This window comes from Gigantopelta aegis, chromosome 5 (assembly GCF_016097555.1).
Source record: "Gigantopelta aegis isolate Gae_Host chromosome 5, Gae_host_genome, whole genome shotgun sequence".
NCBI lineage: Eukaryota > Metazoa > Mollusca > Gastropoda > Neomphalida > Peltospiridae > Gigantopelta > Gigantopelta aegis.
In genome coordinates this window covers 15,750,099-15,769,760 of record NC_054703.1, presented here as the reverse complement: position 1 = coordinate 15,769,760, position 19,662 = coordinate 15,750,099, and the positions used below count along the sequence as shown (strand labels likewise).

The 19,662-nt window shown below is 41.3% G+C and overlaps 1 protein-coding gene across 2 annotated transcripts in view; it reads right to left on the bottom strand.

Annotated features, from left to right (window-relative positions):
- Nucleotides 1–19,662, bottom strand: part of LOC121373318 — a 62,430-nt gene that overhangs the window by 24,404 nt on the left and 18,364 nt on the right. For both annotated transcript variants that reach the window (XM_041499884.1, XM_041499885.1), the window contains exons 8-16: nt 17,873–17,938; nt 17,555–17,650; nt 15,568–15,720; nt 13,619–14,200; nt 11,239–11,381; nt 7,367–7,614; nt 5,445–5,637; nt 3,429–3,560; nt 1,220–1,402 (exon numbers count right to left, since the gene is read on the bottom strand). In XM_041499884.1, the coding sequence (XP_041355818.1) occupies nt 1,220–1,402; nt 3,429–3,560; nt 5,445–5,637; nt 7,367–7,614; nt 11,239–11,381; nt 13,619–14,200; nt 15,568–15,720; nt 17,555–17,650; nt 17,873–17,938 (1,796 nt within the window). The remainder of the gene's footprint in view (nt 1–1,219; nt 1,403–3,428; nt 3,561–5,444; nt 5,638–7,366; nt 7,615–11,238; nt 11,382–13,618; nt 14,201–15,567; nt 15,721–17,554; nt 17,651–17,872; nt 17,939–19,662) is intronic.

Genomic DNA, 19,662 nt, shown 5'->3' with positions numbered 1-19,662 from the left:
CTTCTTCTAATCTTCATTGGTCAAATTTTAATCACAACACAATGTTTTGTTACGTCACTGTGTTTGTTTCAGCGCTAAACCTACCACTAGTGACGTCACGCCACTGTCGTTCTGCTAGTTAATGAGTCTACCGCTAACATTCAACCCTCATTACTGACATAGTTTACAACTGTCGCAAATGAAAATAATGACAATGGATGATAAAAAGAATACCCTCCCTCGTGTCTTGACTCGGGGAGTATTCTCTATTTATCACTTTATGAAAGATTTTTAAACGATACTGTTGTTGAAAACAAATTTGCATGTTGAAGAAAAGATACAGCGTTGCGTCATAGCTGTGACGTACGCATTGCTGATGACGTAAATTAGTTGTTGAAGGGGTAAAACATAGTTACAGCTGTTTGTTATTGCCTAACAATTGTGACGTCAAAGCCTATAGTGATGGACTGATTTTGACTTCAAAAGGTATCAAGGGGAATAAATGTTTTTTTCCCGTAGGGAAACATAATTTTTCTTTCCTCACTTCTCTCTGCCAATATGGGTAATAAAATAGTATAATGCACAGAAACGACCACATTTACTTGCATACTATCGTCATTATCTTGGTCTCTCCAAAAACTAATTTATGGTGGCAAAACAATTTAAAGTGTATTGACTTAATTAACTTTAGGATGGATACGACAACATGCACATCTGCAGGAAATTATGCAGTGTGTGTGTGTGGCTAGACTGGTCAGGGAAGCATGTAAGGGCGGTCATGTTATGCTCTCCTGCAGTAATATATATATATATATATATATATATATATATATATATATATATATATATATTATATATGTATATATATATATTAACAAAATGCTGTGTTCCACGACTGGTATATCAAAGACCGTGGTGTGTGTTATCCAGTCTGTAGGATGGTGCATATAAAAGATCGCTTGCTGCTAATCGAAAAGAGTAGCCCATGAAGTGGCGACAGCGGGTTTCCTCCCTCAATATCTGTGTGGTCTGTAACCATATGTCCGACGTCATATAACCGTAAATAAAATGTGATCAGTGCGTCGTTAAATAAAACAGTTCCTTCCTTCCGATCCCTGATCCCTCACTTTCAACTGTCTGGAAAACGTGCCCTTTTAGTTAGAGTTTTTTGCCCTTTTTATCAACTTTTTATCAGCTAGGTACTTCTCTGAGTGGTACGATACTAACATGAAGGTCATACCGTTAGAATAAGAATCTGTTCCTTTGGAAACGTTCCATCCGGGAAAGTCAGCTTTACCCTTTGATCATATGATGACGTCAGGGTTAACTCCTTCTTATTTATAGTGACGTAATCACGCCTGAATCTTGACGTCACCATGAAAGTGGACATACTTTTAATTTCCGCCTGGGCGAATTTCTTGTCCTAAAGAAAGAAAAATAAAGAAAATAAAACATGAAAACCACACACACACACACACGCACGCACGCACGCACACAGTCATCGGCGGGGTGGTTTGGGGGGAGTGCAGGTGACTATGTGCAACGATGGGGGTGGGGGTGGGTGGGTGGTGGAGGAGCTGATTTTTGCTCGAATTAAACAAAAATGCCCGAATCTGGATAACAATATTTATTCATATTAGCATTACTACTAAACTTCTAAATAGGACTGCAAACGAATCACTACTCATCGATTACATCTAATATTGTGGGTAGAATGATAGAAACACACAGTGTACATGGTGACATAGTTAAATTTCCGGTACATTCATTACAATATAACATCCCATTGGTCCAGACGTAGCAACGGGAGTTTTGATTTCTGAGGCGAGACGTAGCCTAGTGGTAAAGCGCTGGATTGATGCGCGGTCGGTTTGGGATCAATCCCTGTCGGTGGGCCCCTTGGACTATTTCTCGCTCCAGCCAGTGAACCACGACTGGTACCTCAAAGGCCGTGGTATGTGTTATCCTGTCTATGGGATGGTGCATATAAAAGATCCCTTGCTGCTAATCGAAAAGAGTAGCCCATGAAGTGGCGACAGCGGGTTTCCTCCCTCAATATCTGTGTGGTCCGTAACCATATGTCCGACGCCATATAACCGTAAATAAAATGTGCTGAGTGCATCGTTAACTAAAACATTTCCTTCCTTTTTCATTTCTCGATAAATGTAAAAATTACGTCGTCAGGGAATGTCATGTGTGATGGGCAAGTTGTCTTATTGAGCGTTATTGTTTATGGACCAAAATAATTCAAAATAAAGTATGGACTTTTAGTGTTATTATTAGCCTATATGATTCAAATTTAATTATAAGTTTTGTCTGCTATTTCTTTTGCGTTCATTTGGGTATATATATATAAAAAAATTCATCCGCAAACTTATGTGAGAACAGCTTCGCCGATTCACACAGTTTGCCGATGATCTATTTTGTTTCTACCACGATGAACGTAAGAAAAAATATCAGTCATTAAAGGTTTCCAGGCAAGGTAATTTTACCCGAACGATCTCTATCTTTTGACCCCCCCCCCCCCCCCCCCCCCCACACCTCTCTCTCTATCTCCGGTCTTGTACACTTAAGCCTTATGCTCAAAGTGGTATGTGGGACTGTGCTGAATAGTATGTGGGACTGTGCTGAATAGTATGTGGGACTGTGCTGAATGATCTTTGACGTGGCCTAAAATGGCTCCAGTGAAATATTAGTATGAATCCTGACTTTATTATGCATCTATATAACGTAGCCTAGTGGTAAAGTGCTCGCCAGGATCGATCCCCGTCCGTGGGCCCATGGGCTACTTCTCATCTCAGCCAGTGCAACACGACTGGTATATCAAAGGCCTTGGTATGTGCTGTCCTGTCTGTGGGATGGTGCATATAAAAGATCCCTTGATACTAAACTGAAAAACGTAGTGGGTTTTCTCTTTAAGACTATGTTAAAATTACCAAATGTTTGACATCCAATAGCCGATGATTAATAAGCGAATGTGCTCTAGTGGTGTCGTTGAACAAAACAAACTTCTATACTGCCAAATTATTTTGGGAGGTGGGGTTGTTGGGGTCCAATGGCGCCCGTCACTCTCACTCCTGTTTTTTTTTTTTAATTATCCTAAACTTTTTATGGTTACCACGTTGGAGTACGAAACAGACCGAAAGATTGTTCGGGAGAAGTCGACAGTTCCGGAGGGCCTCGAAGAGGATCCAGATTCTTGTTGGCTGTGTCCAATCACGCGGTGTGATTTCCCTGCCTGAATCAGGCACCAGAGACTTTGGTACTCTCTCTTGGCCCTAGGACCTGTTGCCCATAAGGTGGGTGAGCCGGGGTGGGAAGGAAGGACCCCCTCCCCTTGAATGTCTCTCTCTTGGCCCTGGGACCTGTTGCCTTAAGGTGGGTGAGTCAGGGTGAGAAGGAAGGACCCCTCCACTCGAACGTCCGCCACTGAATGCTAGATATCTTACCTTTTGATTTTCAAACGTCACTTCTATCGTGGGGAGTTCGACCCAAGTGTCGTCCTCAAGAACTTTCATCACCGGTTCCCTGGCGGATGCCACGGCTCTCCTTATGAGATGGGGAATAGCCAAGTAAACGTCCTGTAAACACCAACATTAGTTGATCAACATTTACAACCAGTAAACAGGAAAGGACAAATGTCTGTTTACCACTTGCTATCAAGCCATGGGCATATTTAAACATTAAATATGTCATGTGTGTATCTATGTGTGTGTCCGTGTGTGTGTATGTGTGTGTGCCAGTGTGTCCTGTGTGTATGTTCTGTGTGTGAGTGTGCGCTAGTCTGTATCCTGTATGTATGTGTGTCATGTGTGTGTGTCCTGTGTGTGTGTCTGCACTGTGTGTGTGTGATGTTTGTGTCATGTGTGTGTCTGCTGTGTGTGTATGTGTCAGTGTGTGTGTCTGTCTCTGTATGCATGTGTGTGTCTGTATGTGTGTATGAGTGTGTGTTTGTGTGTATGTGTGTGTCTGTATCTGTGTGTGCATGTGTGTCTGTGTGTGTATGTCTCTGTGTATGTGTTTGTGTGTGTCTGTGTGTGTATGTGTGTGTGCGTGTGTGTGTCTGTGTGTGTGTGTCTGTGTGTGAAGTGTGACCATGTGAAATATTTTTGTAATTCAATCATACTTATAATTGTAGTATAATTATTATCAAATTCACTGCATTTTACTTTTTGTACCGTGACGTCACGTCTCGTTCACAGTTGATATATATTAGGTCACTAGAAGGAATGCATGCAGTGCTACATATTACGTGACGTCACGCACTACCTTTGATTCTGGAATGACGTAATGAACAGGCAACAACGGCCATTTATCTCCTAAAGGAGGAGACCGATTGACCAATGAAAAGGCCGCATTACTGTCTAGGGGACGTATGCTAGACGGTTTTTGTAGAACAGCTTTCTGGCTCCTTTCCACTGTCTGATTGAACTAGAAGACATATTTATTACCCAATGATTAAAAATATATTTAATGGGACGTAACAATTCGACGTCACACGATGACATCATCGATTGGCGCACTACAACCTTACAGGAACGCCAATAACGTGATATAAATTAATACAGATTATGGGTAATAAATAGGATATAAACTCTGTCTGGAAATATAATAGTGCTACGTCATAAATTTGATCTATCACTGCTGACGTACACTTGTCACTTAATGGCGTGACTCCTACAAAACAAGACTTTATTTACACTCGGGCCGTTACACAACGGCATAGGAGGAATATATACATAAACATTTTGTTATATACACGTGACAAGATGGTTGACAGTAAATACATTAATAACAATACATACACAAACACATATACAAACATATACAATCACGCACATCAATATATTATGTAATAATACAGATATTTAATACAAATTTACGGGTATCCAAGTACTTATAAACGAATAGATTGTTAAACTTATATATGGTGCAGTGGATAATGATAGTATTTTGTTAATTATGTTTGGTTTTGATGGTGTTTGTAGTCAAGGGCGTTTGAATTCATTAGTTATTATATTTATGAAATATGATAATTTCCTTAGGGTACTAATTCGTTTATTCTCCATTAGTTCTCTAAATTTATAAGTACTTGGTCGCGTATAATAATATGGGTGTAGCAACTGGACTCTTGAATTATGGAAAAAATGGCAAATAAAAAGATAATGGAACGTGTCGCCAATGTCTATTACATTACATAATGTGCAAATTCTATCTTCTATGAGTATATTATTCCAACGTCCAATTTCAACGGGTAGGTAATGGTTAGACGTTCTAAATTTTAAGAGTGCTGTCCACAGTTTTTCTGGTAGTTTATTGATATAGTTTTCGAAAAATAGTTGTTCTTTGTATAATCGGTAAGTGTTGCCTCTCGATGACAGTGATATGTTATTTTTCCATGTTTGTAAATACTGATCGCATTGTCTTTGTTTACTTTGTTGTGACAAAGACATGACGTCACTCACGAGAGGCTTGATGGCTGTCAGGGAAACTCGGGATGGCGCCAGCAGCTGTATGATCTGCGACACGAGCTCCTCGTGTTGGTCGTTGAACGTAATCGGCGTCACGTTCGGCTTGAGCACCCGGAACCGCACGTTCTTCTTCTCGAACCGAATGGGGTGACCTTTGATGATGAAGCACGAATCTGCCGTAATGTACCTGAACGACATGACAGAATAGAACAATGTATTTGAACAAGAGAGAGAGAGAGAGAGAGAGAGAGAGAGAGAGAGAGAGAGAGAGAGAGAGAGAGAGAGAGAGAGAGAGAGAGAGAGAGAGAGAGAGAGAGAGAGAGAGATATTTAAAAAACCCACTTCAAAACAAACAAATAACTAAAACAAATCAACAATTAGAAAAAACACCACACCCAAAAAACAAAAAAAAAAAACAACAAAAAAAAAAAAAAAAAAAAAAAAAAAAAAAAAAAAAAAAACAAAAAGAAAAAACACCACACCCAAAAAACAAAAAACAAAAAAACAAAACAAAAAAACCCACAACCCAACTACAACACACCCCACCCAACTCCGCCCACCCCGCAAAATAGCAGAAGTAATTCCGATATCTTTTCGTAATGGCGAGACAACAACTACATATACCCTCCATCAGTCTTCACCCAGTCCAAAAATAATACATAAAGAAAAAAGAGAGAAAAAAGCCCCCCTCCCCCTTAAAATAAACAAATAAAAAAATAAAAAATAAAATAAAAAATAAAACAAGCAACAACCCTCCGCCCAGAAACTAACCCTCCCCCAAACAGCAAAAAACACCAAAACAAAACCAAAACAAACCCAGACATACAACTGCTCACTGATGTAGTGGAAAACATACATCATATTCATTTTGAAGCATCATATTAATATTGGAAAATGTATACCATATTCGCATTGAATAAATATGTGATTGACTAAATAAAAGAAGGAAAGATTGAACGAATGGAGTGATGAACATATGAATGAGTAAATAAATGCACGAATGAATGAATGAAGAAATAAAAGAAGAAGAAGAACAACGAATTAATATAAACTAACTCGTGTTATGGCCAATCATCGGCCTCATTTATGTTGGACTGAATTAGTGGATTTATGACTGACTGACTGAATAAACTGAATGAACGTAGGAAGAAATGCATTTAGGAATGAATAAAACAAGAAGATAAACAACGAATGAATATAAAGTCATTTACGGTCCAATCGTCGACCTCCATGTTGGACTGAGTTAGTGGATTTATGAATGAATGTATGAATGAATGAATAAATGAATAAATGATGGAATAAATGCACGAAGGAATGAATAAAAGAAAAAAGCAATGAATGAATGGATAAATGAATAAACGAAGGAATAAATGCACGAAGGAATGAATAAAAGAAGTAGAAAAACAACGAATGAATATAATTTCTCTCATTTACGGGCCAATCGTCCACCTCCACACGTTGGACTGAATTAGTGGATTTTTGAATGAATGAATGAATGAATGAATGAATGAATGAATGAATAAATGAATAAATGAATGAATAAATGAATAAATGCACGAAAGAAGGCATAAAAGAAAAAAGCAACGGATGAATATAAACTCACTTATGTTCGGGCAAATCGTCGACCTCCATGTTGGACTGATTAAGTGGATTGGTGAATGAATGAACGAATGAATGAACGAAGAAACGAACGAATGAATTAATAAATGCACGAAGGCATGAATAAAAGAAGAAATAAAAATAATAACCCAAAGAATTACTATAAACTGACTCATGTACGGGCCAGCAGTCGGCCTCCCTCGTTTTGTTTTGTGCATTAGTGGACTGATGAATGAAAGAATGGATAAATGAACGCATGAAGAAAATTAATGAATAAAAGAAGAAGAAAAAAAACCCCGGAATGACTATGAACTGACTCGTGTATGGTCCAGTTCTCGGCCTCTTCCATATTTGGGTGCATCGACTCTCTCCGTTTGGTTTCCATCTTCTTCACCGCCTCCTCCTGCGCCTGCTTCTGTCTGCGTGCTTCCTCTTCCTGCCTCTTCTCATCCGCCAGGCGTTTCTCCTCCTCCGCCTTCTTCTTGGCCTCCGCCCTCGTCTTCCGGTCGAGCTCCATCTCGATCCACTTCGCCTCTTCTCTTGCAGTCTCCGTCAGCATCTGAGTCTTAACGAGTCAAAAAGAAGGTCTATTCATTGAATAACAATTGTCAAAATGGAAATGAAAATGGAAATGTTTTATTTAACGACGCACTCAACACATTTTAATTACGGTTATATGGCATCAGACATATGGTTAAGGACCACACAGATATTGAGAGAGGAAACCCGCTGAGGCCACTTTATGGGCTACTCTTTCCGATTAGCAGCAAGGGATCTTTTATATGCACCGTCCCACAGACAGGATAGCACATACCACGGCCTTTGATATACCAGTCGTGGTGCACTGGCTGTGACTAGAAATAGCTCAATGGGCCCACCGACGGGGATCGATCCCAGACCGACCGTGCATCGAGCGAGCGCTATACCACAATTGTCAGATAGTTCACTCCCAAAAGCCAGATGTCCCATAACACAGACATGCCATTTGATAGACAAAACTCTATATTGGGTTATGTAATGTATCCTGTACACCCCTGTTTGCTTTAGACGTACTGCTCCAGTCTGTCCAGCAAGCTAACTCCAGCAGTGTTACAGGCTGGTAGGTACAGGGTTCGCAGCTCGGTACCGGCTCCAATCCAGAGCGAGTTCTTAAGGGCTCAGTGCGTAAGTGTAAGGCTACTACAACCTCTTCTCTCTCACTAACCACTAACTAACAACTAACAACTAACCCACTGTCCTGCAAAGACAGCCCAGACAGTCGTGGTGTGTGCCCAGGACAGCGTGCTTGAACCTTAATTGGATATAAGCACGAAACATAAGTTGAAATGAAATACATATGTACATACATACATACATATACACACACACACACACACACACACACACACACACATATATATATATATATATATATATATATATATATATATATATATATATATACTCTTCAAAAAAAGAAACGCAAAAGGGTACAAATGGGTTATAACTCCGATTTTATGTTTCCTACCGGTTCATGCTTTGTGAATATAAGGTCATTGCATGTCCCAAACATATTCCCACGGTTACATTCGATAAAACGCAGCTACTGTACAATAAAGTTCCAAAATGTGAATATTCGCAAAAACGCAGCCACGTGCAAACCATGTCACCACTGCACGTGCGTTGTCTGCACGTGCAACATGAACACCGACAGTATAAAAGTGCAGGGTGTTCGCTTGCCTGGCCTCTGTATCTGGCCGACAGTTGACAATCCAGGACATGCCACGTCTCAGTGAACCGCAGAGAAACAATGCCATCGGCCGACTAGACGCAGGCGAATCCAGAACGGCCGTTGCCAGGACATTCCATGTGTCCCCAAGCACCATCTCCAGACTGTGGGACCGTTACCAGCAACATGGATCAACACGTGACCTCCCTAGATCCGGTCGACCACGGGTCACTACCCCTGGGCAGGACCGCTACATCCGGGTACGCCACCTTCGGGAACGATTGACTACTGCCACCTCCACAGCCACAGCAATACCAGGTTTGTGCAGGATATCCGACCAGACCGTACGGAACCGCCTACGTGAGGTAGGAATTCGTGCCAGACGTCCAGTTCGAGGTGTCATCTTAATACCACAACACCGTCGACTCCGACTGCAGTGGTGCCAGATTCATCAACAATGGCCTCAACTGCGATGGAGACAGGTGTGGTTCAGTGACGAGTCCCGATTTCTGCTCCGACGTCATGATGGAAGATGTCGCGTGTATAGGCGTCGTGGTGAACGTTATGCGGCAAACTGCGTGCAGGAAGTGGACAGATTCGGCGGGGGTAGTGTCATGGTGTGGGCAGCCATCTCACATACTGGCAGAACTGACCTGGTCCACGTGCAGGGCAACCTGAATGCACAGGGCTACATTGACCAGATCCTCCGGCCACACATCGTTCCAGTTATGGCCAACGCCAACGCAGTGTTCCAACATGACAACGCCAGGCCTCACACAGCACGTCTCACAACGGCTTTCCTACAGAACAACAACATTAATGTCCTTCCTTGGCCATCGACATCACCGGATTTGAACCCAATTGAGCATCTATGGGACGAGTTGGACCGACGCCTCCGACAGCGACAACCACAGCCCCAGACCCTGCCCGAGCTGGCAGCAGCCTTGCAGGCCGAGTGGGCCACCATCCCCCGGGACGTCATCCGTACTCTGGTTGCTTCAATGGGCAGGCGGTGCCAGGCAGTTGTCAACACACGCGGAGGCCACACCCGGTATTGACTCCAGATGACCTTGACCTTGGTGGTGTGTCCTATCACTTACTCACAATGGACTAGAGTGAATTGTGAAGAATCCTGCAACATTTGGTAATTATCGGACTCACCATTCAATAATTAAATCAATTCTCCAAATGTTACGACAATGTGGTTTTGCGTTTCTTCTTTTGAAGAGTATATATTAAAGAATGTCAAAATGTTTCTTTAGTTTAACGACACCACTAGAGCACACATACTTATTAATCATTAGCTAGTGGATGTCCAGTCCACTTGTCAAAGCGTTGTATACCATTTTCAAAAACAACGGGTTTTGGATCCCCTCTTGCTTGCCACCACAAGACCAACAGGGCGAACCACTGCAGGACTATGAAGATTGGGAAACTGAAGATTTTACCAGCATCATAGACCTGCCAGGAGTTGGTAACAAGGAGGAACACACACAGGCAGAACTTAAAGCCCTTACCCTCGAGAAGTTGGACAGGGATTACCACAGAGATTCCTGGACCCAAGTCTATACAGATGGCTCTGCTGAAAATGCTGTCAAAAATGGAGGAGGGGGTGTCTTTATTAGATATGTTGATGGAAGCTTCACATCGAAGTCCATCGCAACTGGATATCTCTCCACCAACTTCAGAGCTGAGCTTCAGAGCTGTGCACTACTTGAAGCAGCTAAAGTACTAAACTTACAAGACAAACTGTCTCCCAACACCGTTTTCCTTACAGACTGCAGATCTCCACTACAGAGCCTCCAGACACATTGTGGGGAACATATCCTGTTGAATATCAGGAGGGAACTTCAAGATATGTCAAAAAGAACAAACATAATCCTTCAGTGGATACCATCTCACTGTGGCGTGCCAGGCAATGAAGAAGCAGACAGGCTCTCAAAAACAGGAAGTAAACTTCAGCAGGTATCTCAACCCACATCATACTCGGAGGTGAAAACCATCATAAAGAACCGCTTTAACACCAACTGGAAGATACGGATGGAAGTGGGAAAAGAGGATAACCTTGAGTCACTGGACAGAACACAGCAAGTAATCATCTTTAGAATGAGGACTGGCCACTGTCGCCTGCTCTCCCACCTCTATAGACTCAGACTTGACCACACTGATGAATGTCCCTGTGGTACAGATGCCCAAACACCTGAACACATTCTTCAGTCCTGTCCATCATATACCACCCTGAGACAAGAAACCTGGCCGTATCCGGTGGACCTAAAAGAGAAACTTTGGGGACCGACGTCGTCCCTTTGACGTACAGCAGACTTGCTAGTGAGAACAGGACTGGAAGTCTGAGCATGGCCTTAGGAACGCAGAAGAAGAAGAAGGATCCCCTCTGTATAAAAAAACCCCAACACAATCCCTCTGAATCTGCGCGTGATCAGTGTGCTCTAGTGGTGTTGTTAACCCCAACCCACCCCTCACCTCTACGACGAGCTTCTCGGTCTCCGTGGAGAGGTGGACGGCCTCCGCGACCTCGACGTTCGTCTTGGCGCAGATTGCGTTCAGTGCCGCTAGTTTCTCAGCTAGCTCCCTTTTCTCTATCGTGGTGGTGTCCTCCTCGTCCTCTGCAAACACGACACTCACGACGTCAAAACAGTGCCCGCAGTTTCTACTGGGGGCGGGGTGGGGGCGGCAACCCACACTATGTATGTATGTATATGTATGTATGTATATTTATTATCCATATGGTTCAACATAACATAATTAATAATAATCATACAAAGCACACGTGTAGTAACAAGTGTAATGACGTAATTTTGGGAAGCGACGTCATAACATAACGTTGCTTCTCCAGTCCTGGTTCAGACTGTGCATTTGAAATATGACGTCATTTCGTCATCTCCTGCTAGTTGTGGCTGAAATATTTTGAATTAGGTCTTGTTATTGATAAAGAAAACAACAATACTAAATATAGATAATAAAGAAATTATTACACTCGCGTGTGTGCCCCCGTGGCTCCCCCCTGTCTACAGCACTGTGTCCGGTATAACCGTAAACTAGCTCGTGTGTTTGGGAAAGGATCCCCTTCTCCCAATTAAAAAAAAAAACCCCACAAAAAACAACCAAGAACCCCCTTAAGAAAAAACAAAACAAAAACCAGATAACATTTCAAAACAACCTAAAGAAAAAAAGACACAACAAAAACATTAAAAAACCCAACCCCAAAACAAAACAAAATCTAACAGAAACCCTCACAACTCCCCCTCCCCCCCCCCCCCCCCCCCCCCCCCCACACACACACAGACGTTTAGCTGATTGATTTTCCAGTTTACTCACGGTATCTGAACAAGTAGCAATGGTTAAAGTTTAAAGGAACTGTCCCTAGTTTGCTGGTGTTAGGATGGTGCAGGGGCGGAACGATGCCCATACCAGTGACAAAGCGTTCCCACCGACGGGACCATTGGGCTATTTCTCGTCACGGTCATTGCACGACTACTGGTATATCAAAGACCTTAGTATGGGAATGAGAATCTCATTTAACGTGCAAAAGAGGACCAGGCACGCCCATCCCGGGTCTGATCTCTGACTTCGCCAGGAAGCACTGTAGTATTTGCTGTCCTGTCTGTGAAATGGTGCATATAAAATATCCCTTATGAAACAAATGCCAGACTGCCATAGACAAAACAACGATAGAGAACACGGAGAACTAACTGCCAAACTACCTTTGATGTGCATAGACAGAACAAGGCTAGAGAACTAACTTTCGACCTACATATATGCATAGATAGAACAAGGCTAGAGAACTAACTGCCAACCTACCTCTGATGTACATAGACAGAACAAGGCTAGAGAACTAACTGACAATCTACCTCTGATTTACATAGACAGAACAAGGCTAGAGAACTAACTGACAATCTACCTCTGATTTACATAGACAGAACAAAGCTAGAGAACTAACTGCCAACCTATCTTTGATGTACACAGACAGAACAAGGCTAGATAACTAACTGCCAACCTATCTTTGTTGTGCATAGACAGAACAAGGCTAGAGAACTAAACGCCAACTATCTTTGATGTACACAGACAGAACAAGGCTAGATAACTAACTGCCAACCTATCTTTGATGTGCATAGACAGAAAAAGGCTAGAGAACTAACTGCCAACCTATCTTTGATGTACACAGACAAAAAAAGGTAGATAACTAACTGCCAACCTATCTTTGATGTGCACAGACAGAACAAGGCTAGAGAACTAACTGCCAACCTATCTTTGATGCGCATAGACAGAACAAGGCTAGAGAACTAACTGCCTACCCATCTCTGATGTGCATAGACAGAACAAGGCTAGAGAACTAACTGCCTACCAACCTCTAGTGTGCATAGACAGAACAAGGCTAGAGAACTAACTGCCGACCTACATTTGATGTGCATAGACAAAACAAGGCTAGAGTACTGACAACCCACATCTGATGTGCATAGCCAGAACAAGGCTAGAGAACAAACTGCCAACCTACATATCATGTGCATAGACAGAACAAGGCTAGGGAACTAACTGCCAACCTACATCTGATGTGCATAGACAGAACAATGCTAGAGAACTAACTGCCAACCTACCTCTGATGTGCATAGACAGAACAAGGCTAGAGAACTAACTGCCAACCCAGTTCTGATGTGCATAGACAGAACAAGGCTAGAGAACTAACTGCCAACCTACATCTGATGTACATAGACAGAACAAGGCTAGATAACTAACTGCCAACCTACATCTGATGTTCATACACAACAAGGCTAGAGAACTAACTGCCAACCTACCTCTGATGTACATAGACAGAATAAGGCTAGATAAGTAACTGCCTACCTACCTCTGATGTTCATACACAGCTTGTTGACGCTCGTGTGGACGTTGTCTTTGACCTTCCTCATCTTCGCCCTCAGCATCTCGATATTCTGCTGGCTTTGGCCCATGAACTCCTCGAACTTGCCCAGCATATCCGTCACCATGGTGACCAGCCTCACCACCTCCTCGGCAGGGTATTCGTCGTGCACGTTCAGATAGCGGTGGTCGGAGAAGATCTCGCCGTACCTGTTCACTATTTTGTTGAAGGCCTCGATATCCAGCGCCTCGTGGATCGCCAGCGAGGGATCATCCAGAGGGTCGAGGGCCTTGTGCTCTTCCGAGTCACTGAAGGTCTGGCCCTCTGGCATCATATCCAGGTCTCCTGATGTGTCCAACTCCGATTCCTGCTGACCATCGTCCTGCGTGGCTACCTCACTGTCGGATATTCCATCTAGTAAACCCGTGTCCTGTTGTGTTGACAGATCAGCATCGGACTGATCCGCGTCGTCTCTCATTCCACGATCTTTCGCTACACGATCGGTACTCTTTCTTCGTTTCAACTTCGATCGCTTTTTCTTCAACGATACTGCCGATTGTTTACTATCCACTGAAAACAAAAAACATTTCTTCTTTTTTTTCTTTTCTGTCAGTGTCAGAAAATTCGAAACTGCGCCTAGCAGTTTTAAAGGTCAAAGAATATGAAACTGCGTCTAGCTATTTCAAAGAATACGAAACTGCGTCTAGCTATTTCCAAGAATACGAAACTGCGTCTAGCTATATCAAAGAATATGAAACTGCGTCTAGCTATATCAAAGAATACGAAACTGCGTCTAGCTATTTCAAAGAATACGAAACTGCTTCCAGCAGTTTTAAAGTCAGAGAATAAGACACTGCATCTTGCTGTTTTAAAACAAACACGAAGCTGTGCCTAGCGGTTTAGTCAAATAATAAGAACCTGCATTGAGCAGTTTATAGTAAAAGAATATGAAACTGCATCTAGCGGTTTTAGTCTAAGAATACAACACTGTCTCTAGCTGTTTCAAAGTCAAACAATTCGAAACTGTGTCTTGAAGTTTTAAAGTCAAAGAATACAAGGAAGGGCAAAGAAATAATTTAACGAGCGCGTTCTGAGCAGGTTCTTGCATGGGCCAGTTCTTCCGTCCAAGACAGGAAGAGAGTTGAGAAGGGACAGGGATGGAATCGCACACTAAAATAGGCACAGGCACAGGCACAGGCACACGAGCAGACCAGCACACGAGGGTAGTAGAGCGTTTCGTCCGAACCCCCGAACCTCCCCAGCCTATGCCCCTGAAACATGATGCTCAAGAATTTCTTACGGTCACTTAACGCAGAATTTGGAACGGTCTCTTTCTCTTAAAAATATTTTCATGCTTCTATCTAATTAAGGTTCAAGCACACTGTCCTGGGCATACACACCTCAGCCAACTGGGCTGTCTGTCCAGTGGGTTAGTTGTCGTAAGCTATGACATCACCACGTCAAACGCCATAGCCTGCAAGTTTTACGATATCGTAGTACTATAAGCATACAAGATGGGAACCGGGGAGGGTGGAGGCGGGGTGAAACAGCCCACATAGTGCTGGAGAAAAACTTCATCAGAACATCCTTCAAAAATCTGGGCCCTGCATTGAAACCATACTTGAGATGAATCTTTAGAGGGGCATGTGCCGGGGGTTGGGGTGGTAGGTGTAGGGCTTCGAAACTATCCCTGCTCAAATCGACTCGAACACCACCCCACCCCGAAAATTCACTTGCCGCTGTCTATACCCCTTTCCCTCAATCAACTGATGCTAAAACTAAGATCCTTATCTGTGTTTTTAGACTCTGATTTTGCAGTTTTGGATTTAATTGTGTATGTTATAGCTCTAGTGTCCTCTAGCCCTGACCAGTGTGTATTTCCTGACACAATATAATCAGATAACGTGTCACGCAGAGTGAGGGCACGTCACACTTACCCGTGAGTTTCTTCTTGCTGGATGTGTCTTTCGATCCCTGAAGGGCACTATCTTTCGGTCCTAGGTCTCGACTCTTGGCTTTCATCACGCTGGCGGACTGGGGGCTGCGGGACCGCTTTTTAGACTTCACCGTCGAGCTTGATCTCTGAGTTTCTGGATTGGAAAAAATACAGTGTGGGGTTTTTTTTTTTTTTTTTTTTTTTTAAATTTTTTTTTTTTTTTATTATTCGACCAACCCAGATTTATGGCTTTATAGTGAACATTTAATTGTGTACCAAAAATTTAGCAAGAAAGTTTGTTTCGTTTATGGACGCAATTCAGATTAATTGATCAATCATTGGTTACTGGATGTCAAAGGTAGGTAATTCAGAAATGAGTCTTATAGGAAACCCGCCAACATTTTCCCCTTTAGCAGCCAAGTATCTTTTATTTGGACTTTCCAACAAACAGGGCAGCACATACCAATGCCTTTGAATTATTACCTGAGGTGTTTAGTCCCGTGTCAGCCTGTCTATAATACAACAACTGGACCGTATGTACGTTATATTTACTCGTGGTTTTCTCTGTCATATTAGCCTGTCTGTAATAAACCTACAGGACCGTGTGTCCGTTATATTTACATGAGGTTTTCTTTGTCATATTAGCCTGTCTGTAATAAACCTACAGGACCGTGTGTCCGTTATATTTACATGAGGTTTTCTTTGTCATATTAGCCTGTCTGTAATAAACCAACAGGACCGTATGTCCGTTATATTTACATGAGGTTTTCTTTGTCATATTAGCCTGTCTGTAATAAACCTACAGGGCAGTGTGTACGTTATATTTACATGAGGTTTTCTTTGTCATATTAGCCTGTCTGTAATAAACCTACAGGGCAGTGTGTACGTTATATTTACATGAGGTTTTCTTTGTCATATTAGCCTGTCTGTAATAAACCTACAGGACCGTATGTCCGTTATATTTACATGAGGTTTTCTGTCATATTAGGTCTCACTACACAGATGTCATCTGCCATTGAAACCCATGTTAAACTGCCCAACTTCAAGCGAAGATTGCCCATAGAACGGGTTCTCGTTGGCACTAACAACATACACCATTGCGAACATACATTATATAAGCATTTATATTCACTCCAAAATTGTGAACATTTCCATCTCAGTTTTTTGCTATATGACCGCATCTGGCTGTAGTACCGGTCCGAACAGGTGGTTCATTAACCGATTCACTCCGGCTGTCACTTGCGCTATATACCCATGTCGCAATAGGTCGATGCACAATATTACAAAATAACATGGGCAAAATACAGCCACAAGGCTTACCATTAAACATACATATTGTTTTAATTCTTCACCATTTCCTAGAAGTGAATATGTGAACCATAACATGTGCCACAATTAGGAACTGTAGTGGACCGTGATGAATGAACTCTCATCCGGAAGTGATCTGTGTAGTGAGACCTTAGCCTGTCTGTAATAAACCAACAGGACCGTATGTCCGTTATATTTACATGAGGTTTTCTTTGTCATATTAGCCTGTCTGTAATAAACCTACAGGACAGTGTGTACGTTATATTTACATGAGGTTTACTGTGTCGTATTAGCCTGCCTATAATAAACCTACAAAACCGTGTGTACGTTATATTTACCGGTTATTTTCTTTGTCTTATTAGCCTGTCTATATTATGACGACAAGTCAGTGTGTACGTTATATTTATCTGAGTTTTCTGTATCGTGTCAGCCTGTATATATTATAACTACAAGACAGTGTGTACGTTATATTTACATTAGTTTTCTGTGTTGTATTAACCTGTTTATATTATAACTACAAGACAATGTGTACGTTATATTTACCCAATGTTATCTGTGTTGTATTAGCCTGTCTATAATATAGCTACATGGCAGTGTGTACGTTAGATTTACCTCAGTTATCAGTGTCGTATTAGCCTGTCTATAATAAACCTACAGGATAGTGTGTACGTTAGATTTACCTGATGCTATCTGTGAGGCTTCATCATCTTGGTTTGTTCCTTCATCATCCTGTATCATCGAGCCTATTGTTGGTATTATTGGTAGTTGACTTTCGTCTAATAATAATAATAATAATAATAATAATATTAAAATTTAATACTATTTAAAACACAAAGTGTCAATTGACTCTTTAGTGTAGTCTAACAATAATAATAATTACAAATAATTAATATTAACAAAAACAATAATAACAACAATAATAACTGAGGTATGTGCCCGGGACAGCGTGTTTAAACCTTAATTATATATTAACATGAAAATAAGGTAAACATGTTCACCTATGGCTTGCTGTGTGTCGTCGCCATCTTGAATTTCAACACCCTGGGCAAGCTCTTGTTGAGTATCTAAATAAATGAAAATAGTTTATGATGTTAATGATGATGATGATGATGATAATGATGACGATGGTGATGAAGAATAGTTTTGGGTGGTTGTTACAAAAAAGACACATGCTTCAATATGGAAAGGTATATAGGAATGTGCTATCAGCTACAATGATGTGGACTAACTCACCGGTGAGATTGTTGATCACGTGTCTTATTAGTTATTGCCTGCTATTCTGATCTATTCCCGATGTGGCACAAACAGGTTAATCAGAAATAATTTAATCTTAATCTGAAGTACACCTTTGTTGTTTAGAACATACTTTTGGGGACAATACAATTAATACTGAAGACAAGATGGAAATGACTATCGATTTTGTAAACGCAATTTTAAACATTGTTTCAAAATATCGCAAAATTTGAAAAACTCACGAAAATAATACTTACCATCTGGTAAATGAATATTATTTAATGTTTTTGTTTTTTACAACAATAAGTGAAAATATGCTATTAAAAGTTATAAACTTGTAGGCCTACCCCATCAACGTGGTTCTTGTTCAAAATTAATCCATGAGAATTGCTCAAAATAATTCTATATGACTTTAAAACACTACTTCACAAATGTAAAGTCCAATCATATGCATACGTTTTGTAACAAAAAATAACAGCAAACGAAAAAATAGTTTTAGTGTATACTGTATTACAATAAATCATGTTCAAAATACTACAATACAATCATGTCACCTTAGTCTGCCCGGCACAAAAGTCTGCGCATGTTATTTACGTTACATTAAAAACAATAGTAAAAGTTTGTTTTATTTAACGCCACTAGAGCACATTGATTTTTTATCTTATCATAGGCTATTCTGACACTGTTTTTTAGAGGAAGCCCGCTAGAAAAAGGCTAATCTTTTATGACAGGCAGCAAGGGATCTTTTATTTGCGCTTCCCACAGGCAGGATAGCACAAACCATGGCCTTTGTTGAACCAGTCATGGATCACTGGTCGGTGCAAGTGGTTTACACCTACCCATTGAGCCTTGCTGAGCACTCACTCAGGATTTGGAGTCGGTATTTGGATTAAAAACCCCATGCCTCGACTGGGATCCGAACCCAGTACTTACCAGCCTGTAGACCGATGGCCTAACCACGACGCCACCGAGTCCGGTCTACGTTACATTACGTCTCGAAACAAATGTTGGGGTACATGTATGTTTGTAAACAAACAAACAACGTTAATTTAATTCATAAAACCGTTGTTAAAACAACACATATTGATTGTGAATATATGTATAAAACTGGTAGATGGCAATTTGATTACAAGAAACTCTAAATTAATGCACTAAAAGTATACTTTTGCCAGCCTCGATCAACGTGTTTTTGTAGCACCTGTCAAAACGTGTCTGTCGACCTTGTATATCAACTTACACAAGTTTACATAGAAGCTTCAATACATACCTTATTGTAATTTATGAATCCATAAATGAAACGAATGTTTTATTTTATCTGTTAACGCAAACATCCAAGCATACTTTGAATTTCCCTCCGAGTGACACAATGCAAAATGGCTGCACACAGACTTTGAAGATTGCACTTACAGCATGGCCTATTTTAGCTATAGTCTGTTTCAAAATTATCATTGATTGTCCTATATGTCTAACGAACACGATTGATGCTCATTTACACAGTTAATAACAGAAAACATTTGTTGAATAATGATAACAATTTTTGACATTGGCTTTTTTT